The 27,628-nt window shown below is 49.1% G+C and overlaps 1 protein-coding gene and 1 long non-coding RNA gene across 4 annotated transcripts in view; one reads left to right on the top strand and one right to left on the bottom strand.

Annotated features, from left to right (window-relative positions):
• Nucleotides 1–4,434: 4,434 nt before the first annotated feature.
• PRICKLE2 (prickle planar cell polarity protein 2) overlaps nt 4,435–27,628 on the bottom strand; it is a 99,863-nt gene continuing 76,669 nt past the window's right edge. For all 3 annotated transcript variants that reach the window (XM_033071279.1, XM_033071281.1, XM_033071280.2), the window contains 6 exons: nt 24,043–24,156; nt 22,199–22,336; nt 21,341–21,544; nt 19,498–19,684; nt 16,359–17,222; nt 4,435–6,173 (listed from right to left, as the gene is read on the bottom strand). In XM_033071279.1, the coding sequence (XP_032927170.1) occupies nt 5,305–6,173; nt 16,359–17,222; nt 19,498–19,684; nt 21,341–21,544; nt 22,199–22,336; nt 24,043–24,156 (2,376 nt within the window). In that variant the 3' untranslated portion in view covers nt 4,435–5,304. The remainder of the gene's footprint in view (nt 6,174–16,358; nt 17,223–19,497; nt 19,685–21,340; nt 21,545–22,198; nt 22,337–24,042; nt 24,157–27,628) is intronic.
• LOC117002323 lies at nt 24,163–26,474 on the top strand. Its single transcript, XR_004419265.1, has 2 exons — nt 24,163–24,301; nt 24,594–26,474. It is a non-coding gene; the product is annotated as an uncharacterized LOC117002323 (long non-coding RNA).

The raw sequence follows: 27,628 nt of genomic DNA, 5'->3' as shown, positions 1-27,628 counted from the left end.
CCAGTCCAGAGGGCTGGGTTTTGACTGCAGGAATTACATGGGATATATATACATATACATATATACTGTGATCTGATGTGTGCTCTTCAGAGTTTAATGCTTTATTTAGACTGAATTAACTTGCTTCACAGGGCTTTGTTTATCCATTTTAATAAATCATCTCTTTCAGCTAAATCTTGCCTTAAGAGTTGATCATATCCAGAGCCTCTAAGAGCATAGCAGATATAAATATTTGCTTTTACAAGGGGAAAACTCTCCTGGGAACGCTTTAGCAACTAGCTGAGTTTGCCTAGAACAGGGAAACTGGTAATTTGCTGAGTGCTTAATAAGAAGTGAAGAAGCAGAAAGGTGGAGCTGCCTTTGGTCACTGACCTAAGGGCCAGTGTCCCATAGGGGGGTAAAGCCTGTGACCTGGCTTCCTCTGCTCCTTCCAGCTGAGGATGAAACCTGGATGCAGAGGAAGCTGGTGCTTTAACAGGGAGGAAACACACAGCACAACACTGGAGTCCATTTTTGATGGGCAGAAGCAGAAAATTCAAGTAATTTGAACTTTTTTTCCCTCCTCAGAGATTCAGACAAGCATTCTTGGCATTAGAAATTACTGTAATAGTGCCTTCCTTCCTTCCTTCCTTCCTTCCTTCCTTCCTTCCTTCCTTCCTTCCTTCCTTCCTTCCTTCCTTCCTTCCTTCCTTCCTTCCTTCCTTCCTTCCTTCCTTCCTTCCTTCCTTCCTTCCTTCCTTCCTTCCTTCCTTCCTTCCTTCCTTCCTTCCTTCCTTCCTTCCTTCCTTCCTTCCTTCCTTCCTTCCTTCCTTCCTCCCTCTCTCCCTCTCTCCCTCTCTCTCTCCCTCCCTCTCTCCTGTTGGAAAGGGGCTCCAGCTCTCCAGTGACTCCCCTTTGCACTCAAACTGGATCTGAATTCCTAAATAGTTTTAAGGATCTAGGTTAAAAGTGTATTGCATAAAAAAAAAAAAAAAAAGATAATCTTTAAAATAAAATCCTCTGGAATTGCTCTTAGTTAATGAGCTTTCTTTTCCAGACATGGAGGATGGTCATCTAGTAGGTGGCAGATAATCTTCAGGAGAACGAGGACAGCCTAGATTTCAAGAATAGCTTAGTTGTATGTAAATGCAAGGAACTGGGAGGTTATTTTAGTCTGAAAGAGCAAAGTTCATCAGATAACAGGGCAGTTCAAAGCCCAGGAGCCCAGACAAGCTGAGAGCTGGGAAGGGGGCACAGTGCCAGTGCCAGGTGGGTGCTGCCAGCCCCATTCTGCATAGGCATGGATTTTTGGGGTATTGAATTGTGAGGATAAACGTGTGCCTGTTTCTCAGGAGCACTCAGTCTTTGTCAAACTGATACAATTTATTAACCCCCACAAATCCACTGAGTGCTTTGGACTATTCCAGAGCCACTTGGGCCTTTAGCAAATTACCATCTGTGGATGGCAATTTCCAGACAAGGTGACTATTTCTAACTTCACACTTCTGATTTTTCTGCAGAGGTTTTGCTCATCTCATGATGTATCTGCCAGGCTCAAGGCTGTGTGTCTTCTGGCTTCCCGAAAAACAAACTTCAGTGTGCTGGAAGCTTCTCTGCACAGCTCTAGTGGCTTTTGAGCCAACATGTCATGCTGGGGTGTTCCCAGGAGCCTTAGGGAGCCCCCCAAGTGTGCTGGGGAACATGGATGTGAAGGATGCTGTGCTTCCACCATGCAACTGAGGTTAACACCAGCCCATCCCATGGTAACACTGGGTGGGTTTGCCAAGGACTTTTTGGAGAAAAAAAGGCGAAAAAAAGAGATTATTTTACCGAAGAAAATTGTGGTAGCAATAGACCTGATTAGATTTAATTATTTTTGTAAGCGACAGTGACAGTGTGCCAGGCTGGCTCTGGCAGCACAGCTGTCTGGAGGAGCCCAGCAAAAACCTTCCTGCTTGGCCAGACCAGGGGAACTGCAGGTGACTTCAGGAAAACTGCAGGTGACTTCAGGGAAGCTGGGAACCACTGACACCCACCCTGAGCTTCAGGAGGTGTCACCTTCACTCAGTTCTGGAGACGCAAAAGCGAACGTCAGCACGTGAGCCCCCTTCCGAGTGCAGTGGGCACAGAGAGGGGAATCAGCAGGGCCAGATGGCAATGGAGCAAGATTTTACAGACTTGCTACTCCATCCCTCAAGCTCAGTGGGTTTGTCAGAAATGGTTAATCATACTCCAACTGGGCCAAGCAGGAAAAAAAAAAGCACTTTTTTTTTTCTTTTTAAATCATGTGCCTCAAAGTGTACTGAACTTCTGGAGCCCATATGAAAAATCAAAAGTGTTTGGAAGCTGCATTTGCATTTATTGCTGAAATTTGTACCAACTCTGACTTTCCTAGAAAATGTGATCTGACACCTTTGTGTGGTACTGGTGAAGGGTCCATCAGAGGGGAGCATTACCCGAGACTCTTCTCCCCGGTTTGTTGCCCATCTGTTCCAGTTCCAGCAGTGCATTAAAACTGGGGTGCATTGCAGGGATGCAGAGATGCTCTGCAGTGACAACCAAATTTTGAAGAGTTACTTCCAGCACAAAACAGAGTGAAGAGAGGCACTGTGCCTGGGATTTTAGTAGAGAAATTGCATGTGCAGAGTGCTGCAATTCCACTGCAAGGACTCTCTAAATTTGTGCTGTCAGCCCTGAGGACAGGCAGCAAGCAGGGAAAGGGGAAAGGCTGGGGATTAGTTTTTTACCATTTGCTGAGCAATCCAAGCTCCTTCTGCACAAGAGCAGCTCAGCTGTACCAGAGCTGACAGACATTTGTTGTGCTTTTAATCATTGACAATGAATTAAACTGTACATATTAAATCCCAATTATATAATAACCTGTACAGTGTCATATTTGTCACTGTAAGCAATACTCCTATCCAGCTTAGCAAGTCTGTTTTATTACACATGGAAAAATCTGTGAACTTCTAAGAAAAGGTTGTTATTTATACATTTCAGGTTGATGGTCTCCCCCAGTATGCCATAGGCCCAGCAGAGATTTCAGCTGAGCTGTGCTGGCTTTTACAGGTCAAGATTTCAAGACAACCTGGAAATGTTCAAAAGCTGTGTGGGTATGGCTCTTGGGAGTATCCTTTAGTGGTGAACATGGTGGTGTTGGGTTGTTCTTCCTCCATGATTTTAGAGCTTTTTTCCAACCTTAATGAATCTGTTATGTGGCTTTTTTAACAACAAATAATGGGTCCAGGTGCTACCACACCAGGCCACCAACGCTGGGGTTGGTGCGTGGTGTGCAGGAGATGCTCCTTCACCAGCTTTCCCTGCCCACCAAAATTATGTCAATGATAAAGCTGAGCTGTTTCTTGTGCTTTTATTGCAAGACCAGCTCAGTAAAAATCCAGTTTTCTATTAACAATTAACCAACACTCCTCAAGAGCAAAAAACATACACGAGACTCTTCCCTTTGGATGAATATTTCCATTTATTCCAACTGGAAAAAACATTTTTTAAATATATTTAAGTATAATTTCTTTTTTTTTCTTTTTAAAGGAATAATAATTATCACATTGTCCTTTACAAACAACAAAAAAATTCCTAGCAATAGTCTGTGGTATGGAGACATCCATCTTCCAGATTTTTCTGCATCTGCTGCTTTGAGTAGGCATGGGGATGTCCCTATGTGTGCCCAGGGCTGCCAGTGCCATCCCTGCAGCGGGATCCACATTCCCAGGGTGCAGGGAGGGGCTGGCCTCAAGGTGCAGGGACACCCTGAGGTGCCAGCAGCACATGGGGCGAGGGCAGTGCAGCTGGTTAAGCTCCCAGCCCTCCTGTGGCTCAAAGCCCAGCCTGATCTTAACCCCCACAGGTGCTCTGGGTGCCAAGAGCCCCTTTTACAAACTTGCTCCTTTGTAGGAAGCACTGGGACAACCTGGCCTTGGCTTGCAGCTGGGACACGCTGGGATGGCAGAACCCCAATGGATTACAGCACACAGAGAACAAACTCACATCCACCAGAATACAACACAGCTGAGCCCTATGTAGGGACCCTCTGCCTCGGCAAGGGGCTGTCCTGCTCCTGGGGCTGAGCCCCCCAGGTGACAAACCCTGGCCACAAACAGCCCCAGAGGGGTGAGGGCATCTTGCTGGGCAGGAGGGGCCCATGGGGGGCAGTTTGCAGGTGTTCTCTTACATCTTAGGCAGGAGGCAATACTGAGACTTCCACTTGGTAATGAACAGCAGCTAACATAACCCAGGAGACTAGAGCACCATAAGACAAGTCTATATTCAAAACAACGTCATGCTGACATCACACAATTGCACCATTTACACTTTATTTACTCCAAATAATAGTTCAATGTTTAGTAACTTCAGCGTTCTCTACAGAGGTGTGAAATTCCTTCTCCAGCTTTGGTAATTTACAATGTTGCAGACATTTGGTAGTTCTGGTCTTTCCTATTTAATAATAATAATATTAATAATAATAATTAAAGAAAAGGTCCCTTTTGCAGCTGTCAGGGGTTCTTGTATCTGACTGATGGAGTGTACTTGCAAATCACAGGCTTCAAAATGCCACTGAGGCTTGTCAAGATTTAAAGAATCAAAAAACATTTTGTTTATTGACCAGGATCAAAACAAATGAACAGAAAAAAAAGGGTTAAAACAAAAAAACCCTCAAAACCAATGGAAACTCAGACTCTCACTGATAAACTTAAGGAGTTTGATGATGAAATGGAAAGGGGGATCCAAAGTACTGTTTGGTTAGCTCTGACTGAAAACAATTCTGAACGTGCATGCATTTTCCCAGTGACTCCTAAGATATAGAAATTCCTCTGATATTACAAAATACAAAAATATTTTCTCCAAACTTTCATTTACATCGCATTTACAACAATCATGGAAATAACTTAGGCTCCCACACTGTCCAAGAGACAAATCACCTACCAACGTGGCTAATGGAAAACAAAAATGTGGTGGAAAGCAAAAGCTACCAGCAAACTGATGCTGAGAGTCAACAGTGGCAACCAAAACGTGCGGACAAACAGAGCTCAAGGGGGTGGCAGTATCTGGGAGAAGGAAGAGAAACTACTGGGTAAATATTACAGGCTAAAGTGAACTTTTAAAATTTTTATCTCCAAAGTAAGATGTGCAAAATATATTCACTGTGCCCAGGATTATGACTATTTATAGAAGCCGGTCTACAACCTTCTTCCAAATCCCTACTCTGCGGGCCTTTCTTTTGTTACAATAAAAGCACTTACATGATCTAAAACAGTGCAAGATCGTGAGTTAATTTACATTCTCCCAAGGTGCCTGGCAAGGATGCCATTAGGATATGATGCAGTTCTTGCTCTTCTGTCTTTTCCGGCTGTGCAACTGTCCCCTGGCCCCCACCGTGGAGGACTTGGGCATGCTGTACGAGCCGTACTTGTGCAGCAGCTCCTCGCTGGTCACGTACCGGAGGCGGGCAGGCTGCGGAATGGGCTCCCCGAGGAAATAGCCCTCATTGTCGGACTCCGAAGAGGAGGAGCAGGTGGAGCACCAGTCGTATTCGGCAAAGTAGGGCCCCCATCTCTCGCCCAAGTGGTTCTGCAAGGCAAGATCCGACACCGTCCGCGGACAGTGGCCGTAGACATCCCTGTAGGGACCCTGCTCCATCGTCTCCCTGCAGCTCCTCTGGTGCATGAACGGGTCGTAGTCGTCCCTGGCTCGGAGCGAGGGTCTCTCCTTCAGGCGGTAGCACTGCTCGCTGGCCAGGTGCAGGGCGTTGTCGGAGCGGGAGCGCCGGGAGCGCCGGGGCCGGTGCGGGCGGTAGTGCCGCTCGTCGTCGCGCAGCACGGTTCTCCGCCGCGTGCGCTCGCTCATGGGGGTGTGCCTGGGGATCTCCTGTGCCCCCAGCTTGCCCCCGGGCACCCCGCTGCCGTAGTCGAAGCTCTGGTGCATGCGCCCGTGCGATGGTCGCTCTTGGTAGCCCAGGGGGCTGGCGAGGTCGTGCAGGGTGGGCTCCATGTCCTGGTACTGCTGCGCCGACAGCAGGCTGCGCACGGACTCGGCGCTGCGGAACTGCATGGAGGAGTTCAGGGTGCCCATGTTGCTCATCTTCTCTGAGACGTTCATGCCCGAGTCTTTGCTCAGGTCAGGCATGGAGAACCTGGAGAGGTGCTCCTGGCGCTTGGCTCCACCGTCTGCTGAGAGGCCTTTGCAGGAAAAGGGCAAAGGAAAAAAATAGAAGAAGTTAAGAAAGCGAATTTTCTGTCAGCGGAAATGCAGGGTGGAGGCTGGTTTTGGCCCAAGACTTTAGCTTTAAAAAGTAACTCAGTGGTATTGATCCTGTCCTGAAGAGCCCTTTTTAAGAGGAGGATTTTTATTTTTTTTAAAGAGCAGGCAGTTCCTCCTTTGGGGAAATCACACCAATTTAAGGTGTTTTGAGTTGGACTCCAAGCTGCTTTTCACGACTTCCTTTCCCATATGTCTACACTGTCTGCGACTTGATAGGAATAACCAACGATGCCAGGGAGAAATCATGCGTCAGAGGTAACCTGAGGCCTCCTGCACACCAAGCTAACTAGGGTGCCATGATCCAGCACTCACACCTTCTGCAATGACAGCACATTTTGGAGGACTAAACAGCATCAGTGGCAGATGAAAATGGGGCCACTGATTTATTCAGGGTTGCCACTATGCTGCACCTCACAGGTCCCCTGAATGACACTGAGGGAGAGACCAAAGTTACAGTTGGGTTTCCCAAGAAGCAAGGAAATTCCCAAGCACAGAGCTCAGCTGGTGCTCCCAGTGAGCAGCAGGCCGGAAACGTGAGCTCCACCTTGATGGGCTGCCCTGCTTGGGAAGGTGACCCATTAGATCCCTCCAATGCACCAATGAGCCCTGAGATCCTGCAAGGTGCTTTCCTCCAGCCCAGCAAGCCTTCACCTGGCAGCAGGGAAGAAGTGGGGTGTCTGCTCAGCACCTGTTTGTCAACAAGAATCCCAACACACCCCACGGTGTCCTAGTCCTTGGTTTGTTTTATGGGTGTTCCTGACTATTTTCTATCTCCCCGTTGGCTTGACAACTGGCAGCAGTCAGTGGTTGCATTGCAAGCCCAGGACAAGATGTTTCGCAAGTTATTTCAAAGGAAATTCGTTCCATCCCAAATCAAATGTGGAATGTTTGCTTTGGCACCCTTCTCCCCATCCCAGTGCAGACCCAACACAGAGAACTGTGCCCCGTCAGCAGAATTTCCAACATGACGCACAGCCTTTATGCAATCGCCAACAATTTACGACTTTGTAAATTAATTATAAAAAATAACAACCCAGCCCACAATTCAAGAATAAAGCCCTTTTTCCCTTAACAAAAGCTGCTTGCATTTCATCAAGAGCTCAGCTCCTTTGGCATTAGCTGCTGCTGCTAAACCTGAGCAAGAACAAGGGTTGCTGTCACTAACCCCACTCATGAGCTGCTTAAGGGTTTCCTTGGGCTTAGCCTTGAAAAGCTCAACAGATCCTGCAAAGCTATGCAAAGTTTTCCAAACCCTGCTCTCAGTGGCATCAGGGAGAGCTTTAGCTACTACTGGCCCTCACATGGTTTGGTTTTGCTCCCTGAGTCCCAGCTTCTTTGCTTTTCTGCTGTTAATGGGGATCTTTTTGGAGTTTATGGTTACAGAGGAAGGTAAAGTGAAGGTGAAGAGGGAGAGACTGGGTTAAAAAGAAATACAAGCCATGCTTTCTTAGAAAAGGTCACATTTTTCAAGTCAACTTCATGCTTTCTTTCTTCCTCCCCAAGTCACGCTGACTTTGAGTGAGCAAGCCCAACCCTGCCCACTGCCCTTTGGAAAAAGCCCTGGATGGGCTTCCTGTCCCCTCTGAAGACCTGCCCACTGACACTCCACACTCCCATTATGTTCCACTGCCTGTGAACCCAGTGAAGGCATCTGTCACATCAGGCACTGCTGCCCATGTGCCTCCTGTGCCACTGTGGAGGAGCCCAGCAGCCCCTGGGGAGGGAAAAACAACTTGGTAACATGCACAAAGACTTCCTGAAAAGCCAGAGCAACAGTGGGACTGCTGGCAGAGCTGATCACAATGAGAATCATGGCTGTTGACAGCCCAATGTGGCCTTAATCACATCTGTCAGACAATAGCTGACACCAAGGAAAATGAGCCCTCGGTGACATTTATGCAGCACTTCATTAAGGGAGCCGGTGCAGCTCTGCAATAAGAACGAGCAACAGCAGTGCTGTGCAGAACTACAGCTTCAACACCACAGGATGCTTCTGTGGCATCAACACATTGATTTTGCCAGCATCATTAAAAAGAGGCTGACCTTGTTTCACTCACAGGGGTGTGGCATGAGCTGATGCTTTGCTCCCAGCATCAGCCACATCAGATGGTACCCACGGGTCTCAGCTGCCCCTCACAGACATCTCCCTCCTGTGGTCCTGCACCCAGCAAGAAGAGAACCAGTGTCTGGGCACAGGCTTGGGAGACATGGCAAGAGTAAAACAGTATTTTCGAATTAAACAAGACATTATCAGCATCCTTCACATCACAGGTGAGAATGATGTGGCCAACATCAAGCAGGACGACCAGGAGGGAAACCTGTTTCTTTCTGTGTACAGTAAAGCAAGCTGTGATAAGCAAGGTGCTCTGGCTTGGGAAGGGCAGAGCTTCATTGGTTTAGTTTGTGCAGGACAAGGGTCTCCAGCCCCTCACACACCTCCAGCAGACAACTATGAATGCTTTAGTCTCTTCCCCTTAGAAAGCAGCACAGGACAGTGAGCTCAAGACAAGGATCTGTGAATGGCTCGTGCTCGGAGTTCGACGTTTAATCAGTCATGGGGACATCTCTGGCTGATCATTTAGACAGCTTGATTATAATTAAGCACAAACATTCTGAGATCTTGAGTCACTGGGAAAATGCTGATTGTAAGAGGAATCCAGCACTTAACATGTCCATCACTGTTACCAGCACACAGAACTTGGGGTGTGATGGAGCCTGTGCTTGGGAGGCTCTGATGCAAAGCCAGTCCAACATCCAATGGCTTCATCTCTCCATATGACAGAGTGGAAAAGGCTCCATGCTGAGGGCAAAATGTGTCTTCCCAGGCTGCACACGCACAAGCCTTTTTTTTTTGGGAGCCACACTTGGAAGTGACCCAGCAAGCTGTGCAGCTGGGAGAGGGAAACTTTATTTTATCTGCTCATGGTGACAGCAAAGGATTTATTCCACTTGCTCAGAAGCAAAGCTGTGCTCTTCCAGCTGAAAGCACTAAGAGCTCTGCAGGGCTCTTACAGTGCCCACAGCAGGTTCCAGGTCCAGAATGCAATCCATCCTTGCAGAACACAAAGGTGTCTCCAGGCTGAATTTTACATTTATGCCAGGGCATCATGAGCAGGGCTAGGCCCAGATTAGTCTTTCTAAGGTCTCAGAATGTCCCTCTCTATGGTTCTCTGTGGAGCCACAAGACCTCAGGAGGCACAGTGGGAACAAGCCAGAAGTGATCCAGTCTGACCGCAGCGAGATCAGGGGATAGCAATAACCATTTGTCATAAAAAATTTCATCTAGAAAACATAACCTGGTAATAAAGTTTGAAAGAGCAGAGGTTGTTTAGTCTAGAGGAGAGAAAGCTGAAGGGGATATAGTAACAACCTTCAAAGGAAGAAAAAAATACTTGCAAGGAGAAGGGAACACATTATTCTCCAGGTCTGCTGACTCCTGCAACTAAAATTCAGATTGGAGAAGAGGAAAACTCTTCCTGTGTAATCACAGTAGAAGGTGACAGGGACAGGCTCTGGCACTGGAGGGTTCCTGGCACCCAAAGGCAGTGAGTACCCAGGCACATACAGGGTGTCTCCAGATTCCTGGTCCCTCTCTGCCCTGGGTGGGGCGAAGGTGGCACCAACCCTTGTCTCCTGAAGTCATTTACCATTCCAGAGCTACACCCATCCACGAGGCCCCATCTTCTGGAGTTACCAGTATTTATGTGCAGCTGTTGCAGTTCCCACTTAATGAAGTGTTTCATCTGAGAACACAGCTAATAACCAAGAGAACTGCAATCTGGAAGAGCACACGAGGTGAGACCCCACAGCGCAGCCCTGACTTTCTCCTAATGAAGAAATGTGAGAATCTGTTTCCCAAGGCCATCCAAGAGAGCAGGAACCCTGCTCTGGCCCATGGTTTGGGATGGTTGTTACCATATCACCAGACCATTCCAAGGGTGCAAACCCAGGTATAACCTGCTGACCCCACCAAGATTTACTTCTGCACAATGCTCTGAGACACTGAGCACATCCACTGTTGGCTGCCTCAGAACCAGGCTGGTGCCAGCACCGCAGCACACGTAGACACAGCAGGTTTTTCTGCTGCTGCTCTCCACTGCATGGGGCTGCCAGGCTCAATATTTCACCCTGGAGCCATGGAAACAACACACTTTTCCAATGAGCACAAAGGAAAGCTGCAGCTTTTGGCTGTGGATGCTCGATATAGAACTGGAGCTAGCTGCAGAGCCAAGAAAACCAAGCAGGTTTCTGGTTAACACTCAGATTCACTATGAACACCCTGCACCATCCCCTCTGAAGTCCATCCCCACCCCTCCTGAGAACCATGTTTATCCCATAAACACTGCCAAGGGAAATAGCACCCAAATAAGCAAAGCGACAGCACACAGATACCCCTGGTGAACATCACCTGTACAACCTTGCCACAACAAAGCCCTCGGAGGTGCTTCAGTCCCACTGTGTGCTTTGCTAAATGGGGGCTGCAAGTTGCACTATGAATTATTAAAGCACTCAGCAAATGACAGCAGAGAGGCCGCAGGGAGCATGTGGGTTGGGTGTGAGCTGGGAATGGAGCCCCCCACGAGGGGAAGCAGCTCCCAGCCCCCATTTAATCAAACTCCCTGTGAAGCTGTGCTAACATGGGGTGAGCCAGCATCCCACTGCAGGAGAGCACCAGCCAGGGAATGCAAAATATCCTGACACAGGATACTGCAAACAAATAGGGCCATGCTGACGCTTGCTTCTTGCTTTAACATTTATCACAGCAGACACACACATCTGTGCATCACAGCTCTCACCACAGAGCCCCACAGAGGTGCCTGCCAGCACCAAAGCCCGACAAGCAGTGTTTAAACGCAGCTGTGGATGCACAGGAGGGTACAGCATAGCATCTCTTGTGTCCAGCCCCCTGTGCCAGAGCCTTCTCTCTCACACAGCATCAGGCATACACACCACCCCTCAAACAGGGTTTATTTCAAGGTCAGTCTGTAGAGCTAGAAAGAAATTTAAGAAGAAACAGCCTGCACAGAGCTTTGTTTATAGCTCAGCCCCGTCTCACTTCTGAGCGACCTCGGGGCATGAAGAAATAAAGCAGAGCCTTTATGTAGCTGGAAATTGTGGAAAATAAACAATTTGGGGGAAGGTAGAGTCCCCACCAAGTGGGTCACAGTCCCACCAGCCTCCCATGATGCGTCCCCATGTGTGACCCACGGATGTCACTGGATATTTCCCACCCAATCAGTCCTTTCCAACTTGGTGGAAGAAGTCCCTGTGTGGGGGCTGCTTGGAAAAGGGCTGGATTTTAACCTAGAAGCCCCCCTATAACTCCTTTATCAGCACTCCCATCTCCTACATCCTCCCCAGCTGATGGCCAACATGGGGATGATGCTTCCCCCACTAACATCTCCCAGAAGTCCATTTTGGTTCTCCCTCTGGTTTGCATTATCCCACCTGTTCTACACTGTCCATGTGTGACGCTGAAGGGTTAAAGACATGCAAGAGGTTGGCCCCTGCAGCAGGCACACCAAACCTGCCACTGTTGAGTGGCAAAAGGCAAGTGAGGAGAAGAAGAAATGTTCTTGACAGTTTTACAGTGGTTTGGCATTGGGCCTTCGGGGTGGAAAACTTTTATCTTCATACTGGTTTTGAAATTATCTGCTTTGGATCAGGAATTGTTACACCTGTGCCTCAAAATTGCAAAAATTCCCCTCAGGGATCTGATCTTCCAACTTGGAAGCAGTTTTGTGCTAGCTGTGTCTGGGAGAAAGAAGTGATAAGAACATGGTGGAGAGCTGGGAGCCTCCTTTGTTTCATAGAAAAACTCAGGAACAGCCAATGTGTCACTTTCTGGACTGCAGAACTCAGGTGGAGCATGTGGGGCAGCCACCTTCTCCAGCCCAGGGGAGGGAAGAACACACAGGGAGGGAGACCAGAACCCAGACCCCTCACTGCTATCCCTGAGGGTGTTCAGGAGCTGCTCCAAAGCCCCCAGTGCAGGAGAGGCTGGGTTCATTAATGTCTCTCCAGAAAATACAACCCTGGCCCCTGTTCTTACCCTCACCTGCCCTGTAGCTTTTAGCTCCTGCACAGGGAGAGGAGGAAAAGGGACTGCAGACAGATGATGCTGTCAGGTCACTCTGCAGCTCAGGGCTGCAGGGATCAGCCCTGTTCTCTCCACTTTCTGGTTATGTCACACTTGTTGTCCTGGAAAAACAAACTATCTGGGGCCTTTGGGCTACCACACAACACAGATGACAGGAGCAGTGTGTGCCATAGAAGTGAAATCACATTCCACCCTGTAACAGCACCAGTTAAACATACTTTTAAACTGGATTTATGCCTATGACAGATGTTCCCCTTGCCCAAACTAATTTTCTCAAGGAATCCTTAAAATCCGTTTCTCCTTTTGCAGACAGCAGTGCCACCATTCAACCTGACTTCTCCCTCCACAAGGCTCCTGCTCTCTGCAAGCAGCACACAAAGGGACTGCTCCCAGAGAACAACATTTAGCCTGCAGGTACTTTCTTAAGTGAGCTATTTGACCAGCTGTCATTTTGTGGAAATAACTGCTTGGAATCAGCAGAGATCAGCTCTTGATTTCTAATTCCACTGCCACGCACATTCAGGGACTGCAAAACCTTTCTGGAGGGAAACACAAACACAGGGAGCAGGGCTGATGGGCCAAGTGTCTTTTGGGAAGGGATTCACCTCTGGTAGGATCAGGCTTCTCATCATCAGCAAACCTTCCTGGATAAATCCCATCTTAGCATTGTCCCAATTGCTTAATGCACAGAGCTACAAGGCAAATATTGCTACAGAATCCACTGGTTTTTGTTCTTGTTACTGCCATTAAAAACAACCCAACAATCCAAAACCCCCAACAGCAGATAAAGGAAGTACAATATAAAAGATAATATAAAAGAAAAGCAGCAAAAATGAGCTCTCTCTTAGAAAACAGGCTGAGAAATACTGTTTCTTTTGCTTCTCCACCTAATGGCCATACAGTGCAGGAGGATACAGTCTCTAAGAAGCCATAGCAAACTGGAGTCTGTTGTGGCCTTCAGCTGATGGCAGAATAGGGATTTTCAAATAGAAACAGGGAAGGGAAGGAGAGATGCCCTCCACCAGCAAGAGATATTGCCCTTTGCCACTGGATGGGCTTAAATCCCATCAGCATTTGTGGCAATTACACCAGCACAAACCAGAGGACAGCAGAGACACTCCCACCTAATTCAAACCCCGACACAGAGCACAGCAGGGTCACAGGCACCTCTGCCACTCACATGTCTGCTGGTGCACCCCTGCCCAGGGTGACAGCACAGCACAACCCAGCACTGTAAGCATGCCCAGGATTAACATGGTGTCTCACCTCTTTACTAACCCATGAGGAATTGGCTTTAAAGCGATTAAACAGAGCCTTTTGCTAAGGTAGAAACCTGGGGTCTTGCAGGAGATTGGGGTCACGTAGATCTTGACCCACACAATGGCTGACCCCAAAATATTACAGGGAACAACATCTGCTCACGGCAGGCAGCCTTCCGGCCAAAGGACAGGGATTAGTGCTGCACAGCCCTGAGTCATCTGCATTACTGTCTCCAGCTAATTAGCAGTTAAGTCGTAATAGAAACATCACAGCAAAATCCGCTGCCAGGGAGGTACCAGCTTTTAACATGTGTTCTCCAGGTCAGGGACTGTTTGCCCTTCAGCTCCCTATAAAAAACAGACTGTTTTCAGTGATGCCTTAAAACTTACATGGATGTAGCGTTAATTATTTCACTTTATAAGGTGGAGCTGTGCTGCATTGGTAGCTCAAAGGGACTTTGTGTGTGGATGCCTGGGAGCTTCTAGCAAAGCACAACTGGAGGATACAGGGTGGAGGACATGGGGGGAGCCAGAACCCTGGGCTGTGGCTGGAGGGAGCTCTGTGGAGAGCTTGATCAGCCACAGCAGGGAGTGCAGGGATGGGAAAATCCAGGCAGCGGGGTGCTGTGCCCTGATACCACCTGCCCAAAAACCTGCTCTCACAGACCTCATCCAGGTCACCAAATCTCCCTGTCCTCAAAACACTGCCAATTAAATGGGATGATAATTGTGCCCTCCATAATTGCAGACATGGCCCTGGGGGAGCTGCCTGTTGCTGCTGCAGTGCCCCCAGAACAGCTGAGCCAGCTCCCAGAGCAAGGGAAATTATTAGGACCTTACACATTAATAAAAATATTATCACCTCACTCCACAGAGAAATGATGAACACTCACTGCAAGCCCCATCATGCTGAGCATCTGCTCCAGAAAGCAGGAAAGCAGCAAGCCATTAAGGCAGTCACTGCCCCTGAGGAAACTCAGACTCTGTATAGTAGACAGATGCCTTTGGGAAGTCTCCCTCCCAGCATTTTAAAAAGACGTTTCTAAAATGAAAGGCAGAATTATTTTCACTCTGATATGAAGGCCTTGCCATATTTTCTGTGTCTTGACCTATATCCCCAATAATACGTTACACTTCAGCTCCAAAGCATGCAACAACCTCTCTACTGCTCAGGGATTGCTCATCCAAGCTTGGTGTTGCTCAAGACTCTTTGTACTGATGGGGTTTACACAACACAAGTTTTCAGGAACACAGGAAGCTTTGGGAACGTGGAGCTTTGTTTAGGGAAACCCTTTTTTGGAGAGCAATTCCCAATTCCCTTGCCATTTCACATCTATTTTTCCTCTGTGTGTATGTGAGACTGTTCAAGCAAAACCCTTCCCAGCTCATTACCTTCTGCTCTCCCCTCCATTTTCCCACTTGCTGGACAGGGAGATCCAGGCTGAAACAGAGATCACTTCACATCTTGGCATGGGGCTGTCAGCTTCCCTAAACAAACACACCAAACCCTGGGCGCGGATGAGGAGGCACGGGCGGAGCAGAGCAAACCTGCCCATCCAGGCAGGGCAGAGCCCAGAACTGGGATTCAGAGGGGCTCAGCTCTTTGTGGGCATGGCAATCCTCACCACCCATTGCCAGTATCCTGTGGGGGATCCTCAGGACCAGGCACAAACACCCCATGGGCCATTCCCTGCCAGCAACAAGGCAGAAGGGCTTCATTTTGCAGGAGTTCAGATGCAGGACCTGCCCAAATCCAAGCAATGATTGTCTGGAACAGAGAAAATCCAGGGGAACTGCTAAGAAAAAGGCAGTTTTTCTCTGATGAGCAAACCAGGCTCAGTATTCTCTTCTCCAAGTAGTTTTGCACTGAGGGACGTGGGAGCTGTGGGGGGTGAGGAAGCAGAGCAGGCTGCAGGAAGGACAGAGCAGGCTGCAGGAAGGACAGAGCAGGCTGCAAGAAGGACAGAGCAGGCTGCAGGAAGGACAGAGCAGGCTGCAGGAAGGACAGAGCAGGCTGCAAGAAGGACAGAGCAGGCTGCAGGAAGGACAGAGCCTGCCCAGCGCCAGTGCAGACCAGAGCCGCACACAGACACGTCCGTGCACACACACACCCATCCCTGCAGCCACGAGTGAAACCCAAACATGTTTGGGGTGAGAGGACTGAGAAATATGACCCTGGGATGTGCTCGTGAGAAACAGGCTCAGCCTGATGGGACAAACATCTTGCCTGGCTTTTCCCTGCAGTTTCTACCAAGGGGTTGGGGAAGAGGAATTAAAGAGCTCTGCATAGAGGGGGAGGAATTTCTTCTAACTAGTCACATGCTTGAGGACTGCATAGCATTCAAAAGGGGTTAACTGGGCCTATTCCAAAGCATTCAAAAATAGTTTTAGCTCACAAGGGCAGCTGACAGCAGTTCTTCAAGTGCTGAAGGCTGGAATCTGCTTCTGTGTTAGCAGTTGGCCTTGATTTTCCCCCTCTCTTCACAAAAGGAAGGATTAAAGGGCTTGAAAACATTTGTTTTGAGCTGCACAGAAAGGCCAGTCATCTATAAAGCTCTGTATTTGGTAAATAAATAAGTAAATGAAAAGGAACTGTCAGGCTTGTTGGGACCAGGCAGACAAACCTGTCACTGAGCAGCGGTCCCCAAGCTGTTGGTCACCCTCATATTGGGAAGACACCAGAACACAAGGGACTCAATTTCATGGAGGGTGGTCTCAGGGTGGCAGGAGCAGGGGTGACATACCTGTAGCATTGGAGAGTGCCAGGGACTCCATGGAGCCCCGGGGAGTCTGCTCAGTGGGCGTCAGGTCCTCTGTGAACTTGAGGGCATTGATGGGGTGACGGGTGCGGCACTGTGACGTTGGCATCCCACCCTCCTCTTCCTCTTCATACTTGGGGACTTTGACGCTTCCTCTGGTCTCTGGGAAGCTCTGGTTGGACATGTCACTGTAGCTCTCCTGTGAGCGGAGCCTCCCTGAGTAGTAGTCCTCTCTGCAGTCCTGGATGAAGCTGCCACCGTGGCTCTTCATGGCCAGTGAGGAGCTCCTCTTTGGGTTGCTGAAGTGCTTTGCCCATAAATCCGACTGCGAGCCCGGGACCTGTGTGGGGTTATAGGAGGTTCTTATGTTGCACTGGCTGAGAAGCTGCAAGGGGGTTTGAGACTGGCTTTGCTCCATTTTGCCCCCATAGTGATAGAGCTCATCCCGGCTCCTCCACAAGTGGTCCCTGTTGAGGCTGGGTGTCTGGCTGGCCAGGCTCAGCAGATCCATCTGCAGGGACAGCGGGTCCACGTCGGTGGAGAGGCGGTTGGAGGTGACCTGCAGCTGGTTGCAGGGGCTGCGCGCCCCCTCCTCTGCCTTGCCCTTGTTCTTGCCGATCTTGGCGCTGCGGCGAGATTCCTTGGCTCGCGCGCTCTGGAAAGCCGAGTCAGAGGAGTCGGAGCCATTGGGGTCATCACCGATGCTGCAGGCCCTGGAGCAGAAGATCTGCCCCTGCTTGGGCAGGAAGGGCCGTCCCAGCAGCGACTTCTTGCACTGGGCACAGCAGAAGCAGGTCTCGGTGGCGTGCCAGTGCTGGCCGTCGTACGTCATCTGGCCCTGGTCAATACCTTGAGGGAGAAGATGCACAGTGTCAGGGGCATCTAAAGTGCACTTAACACCTGCATCAAGGTCAGGCTGGATGGGCTTTTGAGCAATCTGGTCTAGTGGAAAGTGTCCCTGCTGATGGTGGGTCCCTTTAAGGTCCCTTCCAACCCAAACTATCCTACGATTCCCCTATGAGTGATATGCATGATCCCCTAATGAGTGATATGCACTCATCCTTGCTCTTGAAAGCCCTTTTTCAGGGTTTCTCTGATGCATGAAGTTAATCCCATTTTTAATTCTTCCCAATTCTAATTCCAGGCCTTTGCTTAGGAGTTACTCAGTGTTGGGAAAGGCAGCAGAACCATGCCTCAGGCTATTTTGTATTAAATGGGGATATTTCCGATCATAAAGCAAAGGAATGCAAGAAGTTCTCCATAAAGTCCTTGAAGTAAAAGCAATGTGCTGCTTATTAAAAAAAAAAAAAAAAAAAAAAAAAAGCCTCTAACTAAATCATAATGAGGAATTTGTGCTGACTTGGTTAAGTATGTAACAGAGCAGATGACACCCCTGTCCCTTGCTGCTACTGTGGTCCTATCCTAACTGTATTTTAGCTTCTGGGGCCTCTTCTCCAACAGAGAATGGAAAGGGCTGGCCCCAGGGGTCGAGCACACACCCTTGCCTTGCACCCAGCCACATTTCCTGGGTTGCTTCACCCGGCCCCCCTTGGGTTCAGTAAAGGAATTAACACAGACAGTCTGTCTCCCTCCAGCCAAACCCCAGGGAGCAACATCCTCACAGTGCTCTCAGTCAGAGCTGTGAGCAAAGCTCCTGAGGTTTCAGTTCTAACATTTGCAGGCTTGTTTAAGCTGCTGTTCCTGGCCAAAGCCCTGGCTGCCCTCACTCCCTGAGGAACTGCCATGCAGTGTGGGCTGGCTGGCACGGCGGGCGCTGCACCCCCATGTGCACAGCACACCCGCTGTGGGGCCAAGTGCTGCCAGGTAACTCATAAATGAACAGCAAGTTAATGGTCTGTTTCATTCCAAGCTAAATTAGGTTCAGTATAATCGGTTCTTTCCTCCCCTTACAGCGAGCAAAATGCTTTTATACAGATGCGAGTGCTACACTTGTGGGCAAAAGAGTGAAAAGACGGTGGGTGGGGTTTTATCAGCACCTTTTCTACTGCTCAAAGCCATCCTGCAGAGAAAGGAGGGAAGCCTCTTTACTCCATCCTCACCTACCCAACCCAAGCCTTACAAGACTTCATCACATGCTTACCTCTGATTTGTGTAGCTTGTCAGCACAGTGCTCAGCTCGCTACTATGAGCAACTTGCAGTAAAATGGTCGCAGTCCTTCCTTTGCTAGAAATGTGCAAATGTGCACCAAACCAGACATTTTACCCTGAAAACCTGACAGTCAGCAGGCTCCAGCAGGCCAGCTGGAGTGAAGGACAGCAGATGGGAGAAGCAGAAGAGAAGGGACCATGCAGGAATCGTTATCAGCTGCTTCTTCACCTTTCTGCAGCTGAGCTTTTGGGAGGATGTGCTGCATCCTCCAAGCGCTTCACTGAAACCCTGTGTTACCCCTCCCTGTGCCATCTGGCTGCTGCACAGGAGAAAAATGTTTTTTTTTTTTTTCCCTCTGCAGCATATGAAGTATTTGAACATGTGAGCTCACCTCCATGGACAAAGAGCTGTCTGCGTGCTCAGCCAAGTGCAAAGGGGGCTGGGGAGAACAGCAAGGTGCTTCCCAGCCCACCCAGCTTGGGGACATGTAGCCTCCAGACTGAAGCGCATTTTAAATCACTGTTCTAGGAACATAAATTGACCCTGATGCATTATTTCTTTCTGTCTGAGAACATCTATCTGCAAGTTGATTGAAAAATGCTCAGAAACAATAATGATGCCTAATGAACAAGCATCTTTTCTGACAGTAGCTCATCAAATCATGTGATACTTTGGCAAGCTTGGATGGGGAAAATCTGAGTGAAAGAGCCAGGCTGTTACAGGAAAATGAGATTTAAAGGGAAAAAATGTGCCAGAGAAATTTTACTATGCTAGAGAAAGCTTTCACTAGCTGCCATTGCTCCTGAGGTTGCCCTCTGATAATCCTCCCCTCTCTGACTACAAAAAGGAATAAACAGTGGTTTAATCAAATAAATCACCATGTTACCTCCTCGGTGGGATGGGAGAGAGGGCCATCAGCACATTTGGTTGCCCCAGCCATGCACAGTCCTGCCCCCAGCCCCACCGTGCTGTCAGCAGCAAGCTGCCCAGCGGGCTGTGCCCTCCTGCACGTACCGATGTGCTGGGCGCAGGTGTCGCAGTACTCGGCGTACAGGGACTCAAAGCAGCTGCAGCAGTAGGGCCTCCCATCCTTCATGATGTAGCGCTGCCCCCCCAGAACCGTCTCGCACTCGAAGCAGCAGAAATGCTTCATGTGCCAGTGCCGCCCTTCGGCCTCGGTGCACTCGTCGGCAAAAATGATCTGGGGGAAGAAACACAAGTGTGGAGCAGAGCTGGTCAGAAAAGGGAACCCCCCAGACAGCAATCTTTGTGTCTCCTGCCTGTGCACAGCAGCTGTGCCCCTTTGTTCATGCAACCCCCAAATTTTACAGCTAACTCCCCCAGTCCTGCATGGGAAACTCCCATAGTTTGGTCTGTGGCAGAGGCACCCATCATTTCTTAGGAAAATCCATTAAAATGCAAATTCCTCAGAAGTGTGTAAGTGCCCAGACTACAAAGCGTTAAGGCAGAGCTGCAGTAATGTGCTCCTAAGCTCACCCATCAAACAGAGAGGTCGATCAGGGTAATAAACACACTTATACACAACCTATCGATCTGGTGGGCTTCTGACGAACAAACACAGCAGCCGCTTACTGGAACATATTTTCCATATCTGCAACAGGGACCTGACCACAAAGGATGAGCAAAACACAAGGAAAAGTGGCAGGAAAGATGGAGCTACCTTGGCTCCTCATGTCGCTCCTACCCCAACCTGGGTGCCTATAAAGGCGATTGCAGTCATTGTACCAGTGAAGAAACTGAGGCACAGAGCACTGTTAAGAATGAGCTGCAGAAGAAGCCATCTAAAATGTTTTCAGCAGATAGATGCTTTCTCGTTGTGCCTTCTTTTCAACCCTACCCCATCCCAACTCCCAAAGCCAAGCCAAGGGAGCCAGCAGCCCCAGATCTGCTCCCTGGTTCTCTACACTGGCACAGGGCACACCAAAAGCTTTTCCCCTGAAGATCCTCCTACCCCTGAATTACTATTTCTCACAATTAGTACTTGATGTTTTATGGGAAGAAAAGCATGCTGAAGAATGAGCTGAAGAAAGAATTAAATAGAATTTGCAGGGATAAAAAGTATATGAAAAAAAATTACCAAGCCTAAGCCACAAAGAAATAGAGCTGGTTGAATGGATAGTGGCTGTCTTTCACTGGTAACACTACAAATTTAATTGGATACATACATCAATGCTCTTCATATTTGAAGTGCATATAGCCTTGGATATTTACTATTACATGCTTACAAGGATGGGATGTGGTATTTTATAGTACATACGGTTTTCCACGTTATGGTTTTCATAACTTTAAAAACCAGAGCAATTTCCTTCACCAGCCTTTTAAACAGAGATTGACACTCGAGAAATGCTCAGAGGCGACTCGGTATGGTTTTCTATCTTAGTTTTGTATTCTATTTGTTCAGCTTCCTATAGCCTGTTAATCGCCTCTCTCAAAGCCCATTTCAGCTCAGTGTGTACTCAGACATGACCGACTTGCAAGAAATACAGCACTCATCCCACCAGGGACTTCTGGGGAAATGGAGGAGAAGGGAGGATCACCACACCCAGCTGGGCTGAAACCACACAGCCAGGGGGCTGTGCTTCTACTGGAAACACTCATGGAAACCCTCCAGCTTCCTGTGTGTAGATGAGGTCCTAACTCATAACAGTCCTAGGCAGACTGCAACTAAGAATACCTGAAACAACAGGAAAAGCTTTCTCCAGCTCTTGGCAAAGCCAAGCCATCAGTTTGGTGTGTATGCCTCCATGAAAATGTCAGGGATGGAGGGGAAATGGCAGCCAACCCTCCAGTGCCACCCCAGCGGGTGGCAGTGCTCGTGGCAGAAGCTGTCTCTTACCTCATCGCATGCGGCGCAGCGGGGCTTGAGGCACTCAGCGTGGTGCCTGCCACAGTAGATCTTCCCATCCTGGTAGAAGTAGATCAGGTCGACCAGCAGCTCGTTGCAGACACTGCAGATGAAGCAGGGAGGGTGCCAGCAGACGCCATGTCCCGCTCGTGAGGCAAAGACAGCCATGTCCCCTCCATTGATCTGGCCACCACACTGCCAGAAAAGCCAGGGATTAACGAGGAGTGTGGGGGACCCCACTGCCACCCACCACCAACAGGATGCTCTCACAATCACTGCTCTGATAATGCCAGCAGCTGAATTGACAATTCCATGTCAAACATCCTGAAAGGTGCCCTGACAGACTCCAGCACTTGCACTTGGCAGGGTCACAGGCAGATGCTTGTTCCATGAGTGTCACTACATCATGGAATGGTGTGAATGGAAGGGACCTGAAGATCTTCTGGTTCCAATCCCCCTGCCATGGGCAGGGATGCCTTCCACTAGACCAGGTTCCTCAAAACCTCATCCAATCTGGCCTGAACACTTCCCAGGATGGGGTATCTACAACTTCCCTTGGTAACCTGTGCCAATGCCTCAACACCCTCACAGCAAAGAATTTCTTTCTAATATCTAATCTAAACATGCCCTCTGTTGGTTTAAAGTCACTCCCTCTATCAATATGTACCCTTGTAAAAATTGCCTGTTCAGCTCTTGTAGTCCCTTTAGGTACTGGAAATGTTTTTAAAGCACCCCAGAACCTTCTCTTCTTCAGGGTGAACAGTCCCAGCTCTCTCAACCTGTTTTCAAAGCAGACATGCTTCACTTAACTTGGGTGATGCAGGTACCTGTTCACCAGCCACTACCCACCTGCTCACAGATGGCTCCTGTCATGGTCACAGGGAATGGCCGAACATTGCCTCTCCCTAAATTTTCCCTCTTCCTCTGGTTACTGAAGAGTTTGAGCTCCCTCTTCTCCTCCTCATCCAACGAGTTGCAATAACGGACCTAAAAAACACAAGTGATGCTCAGTGCCTGCGTCCCTGGCTCGCTGCCCAGTGAGGCACAGTTCCACAGGCTCTGCAAACCTCTGCCCTTGGCTGTGTGGAGCCTGGAGAAACAAAGGCACATGGGCTTCAGCTATCTGGGGTTTGGTCAGAATTTCAAGAGGTGGAGATGAGAAAAAAGGGCAGGAGGATTGTTGCTCTTTGGGTGCTCAATTTGTAGAGAAGTCTTAAAAGTTGGGTTCTCAGAGTCCCACCCAGACCAGCAATTGGACTGATGGTTTTCCTGCCTTCTCCATCAGCCTTCTGTGGCAGAGGTCTTAATAAAAACCCACTGGCATTTCTAGAGCACAGACCCTTTTCTCTGCGTGAATGACATAGTTCCAGTGACTTGTGAACGATTCTTCCAGCACAGAATCAAGCCTGCTCATTTGTAAAACCTCTGCATTGCAAGGTAATAAGGAAACAAGTAAAATAAAAGGATACAATGAATGATGCAATTTCCCTGAAGCTTATAAACTCTGAGGTTTTCCTGGCAATTTCCATCCTGCAGGCTTAGCTCTTGGCTGGTTGCATTTCAATGGGGAATAAACAGAACTGAAGAGCCGGGAGGTGAAATGTAGCACCAGTGCCCAATCCACCCTCCGTTACTTGGGAGAGCAGGCTCATGGAGCTGAGCAGGGTTATTCACATGAGCAACCAGCACACCTTGAATGTTCAAAGGAGCAAAACTGAGCGTGAAGGGAAACTGGGTGCCAACTCTGCCAATTTGCAGAAAATACACACAGACTTGCATGTCCAGCTTGCAGGAAAACAGGTTGCAGTAGCAGCATTTGCATGTATTTACTCTTACGATTTTTGGCTGTCAGAGGCTGTGGGTTTCCAGCAGCTGCCAGGGAAGCAGGCAGGCAGGTTGGAGCCCAAGGGTGTAGAGGAAGAAGCCCCTTCTTTGTGCCTGGAGCTTCCCCCATGCTGACAGTGCTGTGCCCATGGCATCCAGCCACATGCAGGCAAACTTGTAAAAAACTGACTGAGATCAAACAAGTTACCTGCCTGTATTTCCCAGAGCGGCTTCTTCAGAAAGTAGCGTGAAAATAATTGTTTTTGTTTACACAGGGAAATTTTGTGGGTTACCAGAAGCCAATGTTCTCGCTGGTGAGATCAGGATGTCAAAGACCAGACCCTTTTTGCTGCCTCACATCATTCTTGTGAGACGGAAGAAGGTTTATTTTGCTCTGACTGGTTTTGACTCAACCTGTGGCCTCGCAGGCTCTCCCAGCTCGTGAGGCTCAGCCCAGGTGAAGCCCCTCCTTAGCACACTCACTCCCACTCCAAGGCGAGTCGGAAGCAGCACCTGGGAAAAGGCTTTTGCAACTTTGGATTTGTCTCTAGATAATCTCAACAGCATTCCAAGCCACTTTTAACCGGGCCTTGGCCTCCAAAGGCTGAGAAAATGCTTTTATTTCAGACAACTCAAGAAAGGTTATTTTAAAAAATTTTAACTTTAGAAACAAACCACCTCCAACAATCAAAGCAGGGAGTAAATAAAGCAACTTAAACATCAACATGACCGAAATTCAAGTATATCCCTCTGAAAAGCAAATGGAGTTGAGAAAGGAAAGCCATGTTTCCCACAAGCAAGCCCAGGAAGAGCGTCCATTCCCCACCCACAGCCCTGCTGATGTCCAAGGACATTTTCTGGATACTGACCTCATTGTCATGTGGCGGCAGCTGGTGAAGAAGTTGCTTTATGCGAGATTTTTCTCCCGGGCTGTTGACATAGGGAACCTTGTCCTCGGGCAGGCAGCTGTAGTACTGGTGCACCTACGGAGCAAGAGAGGGGACTGCAGTGGGGTTCCCTGGCCGAGCCCGCGCCCCTGTGCCCGGCCAGCAGCCACCCCCTGAGGCAGCAAGCGCTGGGTCTTCCCGAAGATTCTGAGCAGAGAAACACAGCCAGGAGCTGCTTCAGGTTTGTTTTCTTTTGTCCTCCAAGGCAGAGGGGTGGCAGCCCCGGCGAGGTGGGCACGTTACCGTTTGCTCTGTCAGCCTCCATAGCGTGAGCATTGTGCCGGCTGCGGGGATGTGTCGGCACCTGCCTCGGCAGGGAGGTTAAAAAGGCTGCGCCCCAGCAGTCTCCGTGTTGCCGGCTATCTCAGCCTCCACCTCCATCAAACCCCTCCGGGCTTTTTTCTGCAGCAATTTGTGGAAATAAACAGCAGATAAAATCTGTTGGAAGGCTTAGTTTTTCTCTTTCGTCTCAGAGCGTGTAATTAAAATCAGCTATTAAAAAGGCAGAGGAACAGCGTGCCCGACGCTGGGAGCGCAGTGCAGCCCGGAGAGGAAGCACACCCTGAACCCCAGCATCTCTCCTCCGACTGCCACACCTGGGATGTGCACTCAGGGGCCGGGCCAGCACCGGGAGGGGACTTTCTGGCTGAGGATCCGCTCCCAAATGGCCACGGTGATGCTGAACAGCTTGGGAAGAACCAGGAGAAGGTAAAGGTAAGGGAAAGCTCAGCTGGAACTGGGACTTGCTGCACCCCCAGATGACTCCAGATGCTTGGGCAGAAGCAGAGGGCTGGCTGGCTTCCTTAAATCTGCTCTTGGCTAGAGAGATGCAAGCTGTTGTCCCAGTGCACACAGCTTTCTGCCTTTGTCATGGTGGATTAGTCCCGAGATGCTCCCTCAGCTATCAACAACTCATTTTGGAGTGGCTGTGCTGCCTGCAGCTTTCACAGGGCTTTTCCCAAATAATACTTCCTTTGCAGTGGTTTCTGACCAGCTTTTTCCCTGGCTGTATGCTTTGGACTTTGGCCTAGAAAGCACCACCTGGGCCAGCTGTCTCCAGAGAAGCCCTCTGTGCCTGCACAGCCCCACAACATCTGCAGACGACAAGCTGCTGTGGGTCACAGGGAGGAGGGGATGGGCTGGTCACACAGGGCTGGCTGAGCTCACCCATGGACTCACAGGCTGATGGGGGTGGCTCACATGCAGTTATCTTCTACAGGAAGAAATACTCTTTTATTCCAGAATAACTGTCCTAGCTTTATTCAGGAATAATTGCTCTGCATTCATCTCACTCCCTGCTCTCATTCAGAACTACCCTGTGAGCAAGAGCTGCTCCAGTGGTTTTCTCAATTTATGATTCCTCCCAAACCGTTGTCACCATCCACCTTTCTCCATCATCAGATTTTACAGAAAGGGAGAATTTAGCAGATTTCCACATGCAGGTCTGCAGTGCTGATGACAAGGGAACTGCTCATGTCACAAAGCCAAGGAACATGCTGAGCATACGCCACTGCAAAACCCTAAATTTGTTTTGCTAAGGCACAGCAGAAACAAACCCACCAGCTATGGAAACTGTCAAAGAAAGAATGGCTGCAAAGTATTTTGTTATGTTAAAAAGAAAACAAACTACATACATTAGAATACTTACTTTGCATTTATAGAGCATCCTTCATCCAGGGACATCAAAGCACATAAAAAAACACTAAAATTCTTATGCTACACTAGGTAGCAAATACACACATTGCAAAAAACTGCAGCATCACGATCTTAAATGAGCTCCCACGTTCACACAGCAAGTCTGTAGCAGAGTTTGCAGTTGAAAATCTCCCAGCAATGCCCCAGCTGCCACACCAGACCCTTTCCTGGGCTGCCAGGCTTCCAAATGGCCACTCTGTGCGTGCCCGGCCAGCACACACTCCTGCTGCCTTCTGCTGCCAAATTCCCCACGTGCAGAGAGGTTGCTCACTGTGCCCTGTGCTCACATTGGTTAGCTTGTGTTTTGATTTCTTGCAATGAAGTTTTTTTGCCCACCGAGTCCTTCAAGTTGATGGAGACCATAAATTACTTTTTTTTTGAAGAGCCGCCAAATTATTAAAGCAACGAGACCCAAGACGCTCACCCTGGGCAAAAACCAAGGATGGGAGCTCTTCCCTCAGCTGCCAGGGTGCTGCTTTCCTGGAGCACAATCCAGCAGGACGTACGTGCCCAGCTCTGCTCCTGCTTCCGCTGGGAAGTTTTCCATTAAGTCTCAGCAGGGCTGCAGGAACTGGTTCCCATCACACCAGCAACATAGCTTGGCAGGGATGGGCAATTTGGTTTGAGAAGCAAAGCAAAATAAATACAACAGGCTCCAACCTGTGTTCTGTTGCCTGAAATAACCTGAAAAGGTTTGCTTTGGATCTGCATCTGCCAAGAGGACCTTCTACAGGAGTGCTCATGGAGAGGATGGAGCAGAGGCAGCTGCCAATCCTCGTCCAGTGCCTGTGGAACATCTCATGAGGAGGAAATCCTTATACCTCCAATGGCTTCCTCCAGCCACCATCATTTTCTGGGGAAAAACCTGAATCAGAGGGATGCACAGATCCTTTCACTTCTATCTCAAGAGATCCATCCAGAGGGCAGATGAAGAGCAGAACAGCCCTTACCCAAGCTGACATTAGGTCAGGCCTGTGCATAAAACACTCTCTCACCCATCACCCATTCCCATGGCATGAACCCAGCTTGGATGGGGGACCAAAGCCTGGGAGGGACAGGGTCCCAGGCTGCCAGTGCCCAGTTGGCTGCCAACAGCATTTCTGATGTGGCCTGGGAGCAGCTGGCAGCTGGGCTGGCACAGGTCTGTGAGATGCTCAAAAATAAAGAAGGAAAAGGGGATTCTTAGATCAATCTGCAGAAAGTGTTAGCTTGCTGGAAAACTAAAACTGCTCAGTCTGCACTTTGCTTTTGTACAAAAGGTCACTGTTTTATGCTAAAGTAACTCCTCCTCCACCCAGCTCTGTGCTGCAGCACACACAAGGCTCGTCGCTGGTGAGCCCTGCAGGGCCAGGGCCAGACCCTCAATGTGCCTGAGGATGGCTCCAGTGCCCTTACAGGCTCTGCAACAGGAGTTGCACCCAGATAAGGATAACAGTGGGGGCAATGACCCTGGAGAGATAACATTTCCTCTTTAAACCCTGCAGTATCTGTAACTGTTTTATTATTAAATACTTCTGCTGCACAACACAGCAGCTCTGCATCCTCCTATTTCCCCTTGCAACAGATCTGCTCTGCCCGTGATTATCCCAACAAGCATCATTAACACACAGGAGTTAAACTTGTGTGAAAAACAGGTTTTTTAAACCAGGACTAGATTTCATCCTCAGTTTCCCCACTTGTCCCACTTCACTCTGACTTCTGCTCACATCTGGATGACAGAAATCCCAAAGCAGACTGGGTAACATCACGCTGAGTTAAAATAAGGCTTCAGACAACATCACAAGGTCACAGATGCCATGGGGATGGTCTGGCC

Source organism: Catharus ustulatus, chromosome 13, assembly GCF_009819885.2.
Source record: "Catharus ustulatus isolate bCatUst1 chromosome 13, bCatUst1.pri.v2, whole genome shotgun sequence".
Lineage (NCBI taxonomy): Eukaryota > Metazoa > Chordata > Aves > Passeriformes > Turdidae > Catharus > Catharus ustulatus.
This window is presented reverse-complemented; position numbering and strand designations above follow the sequence as displayed.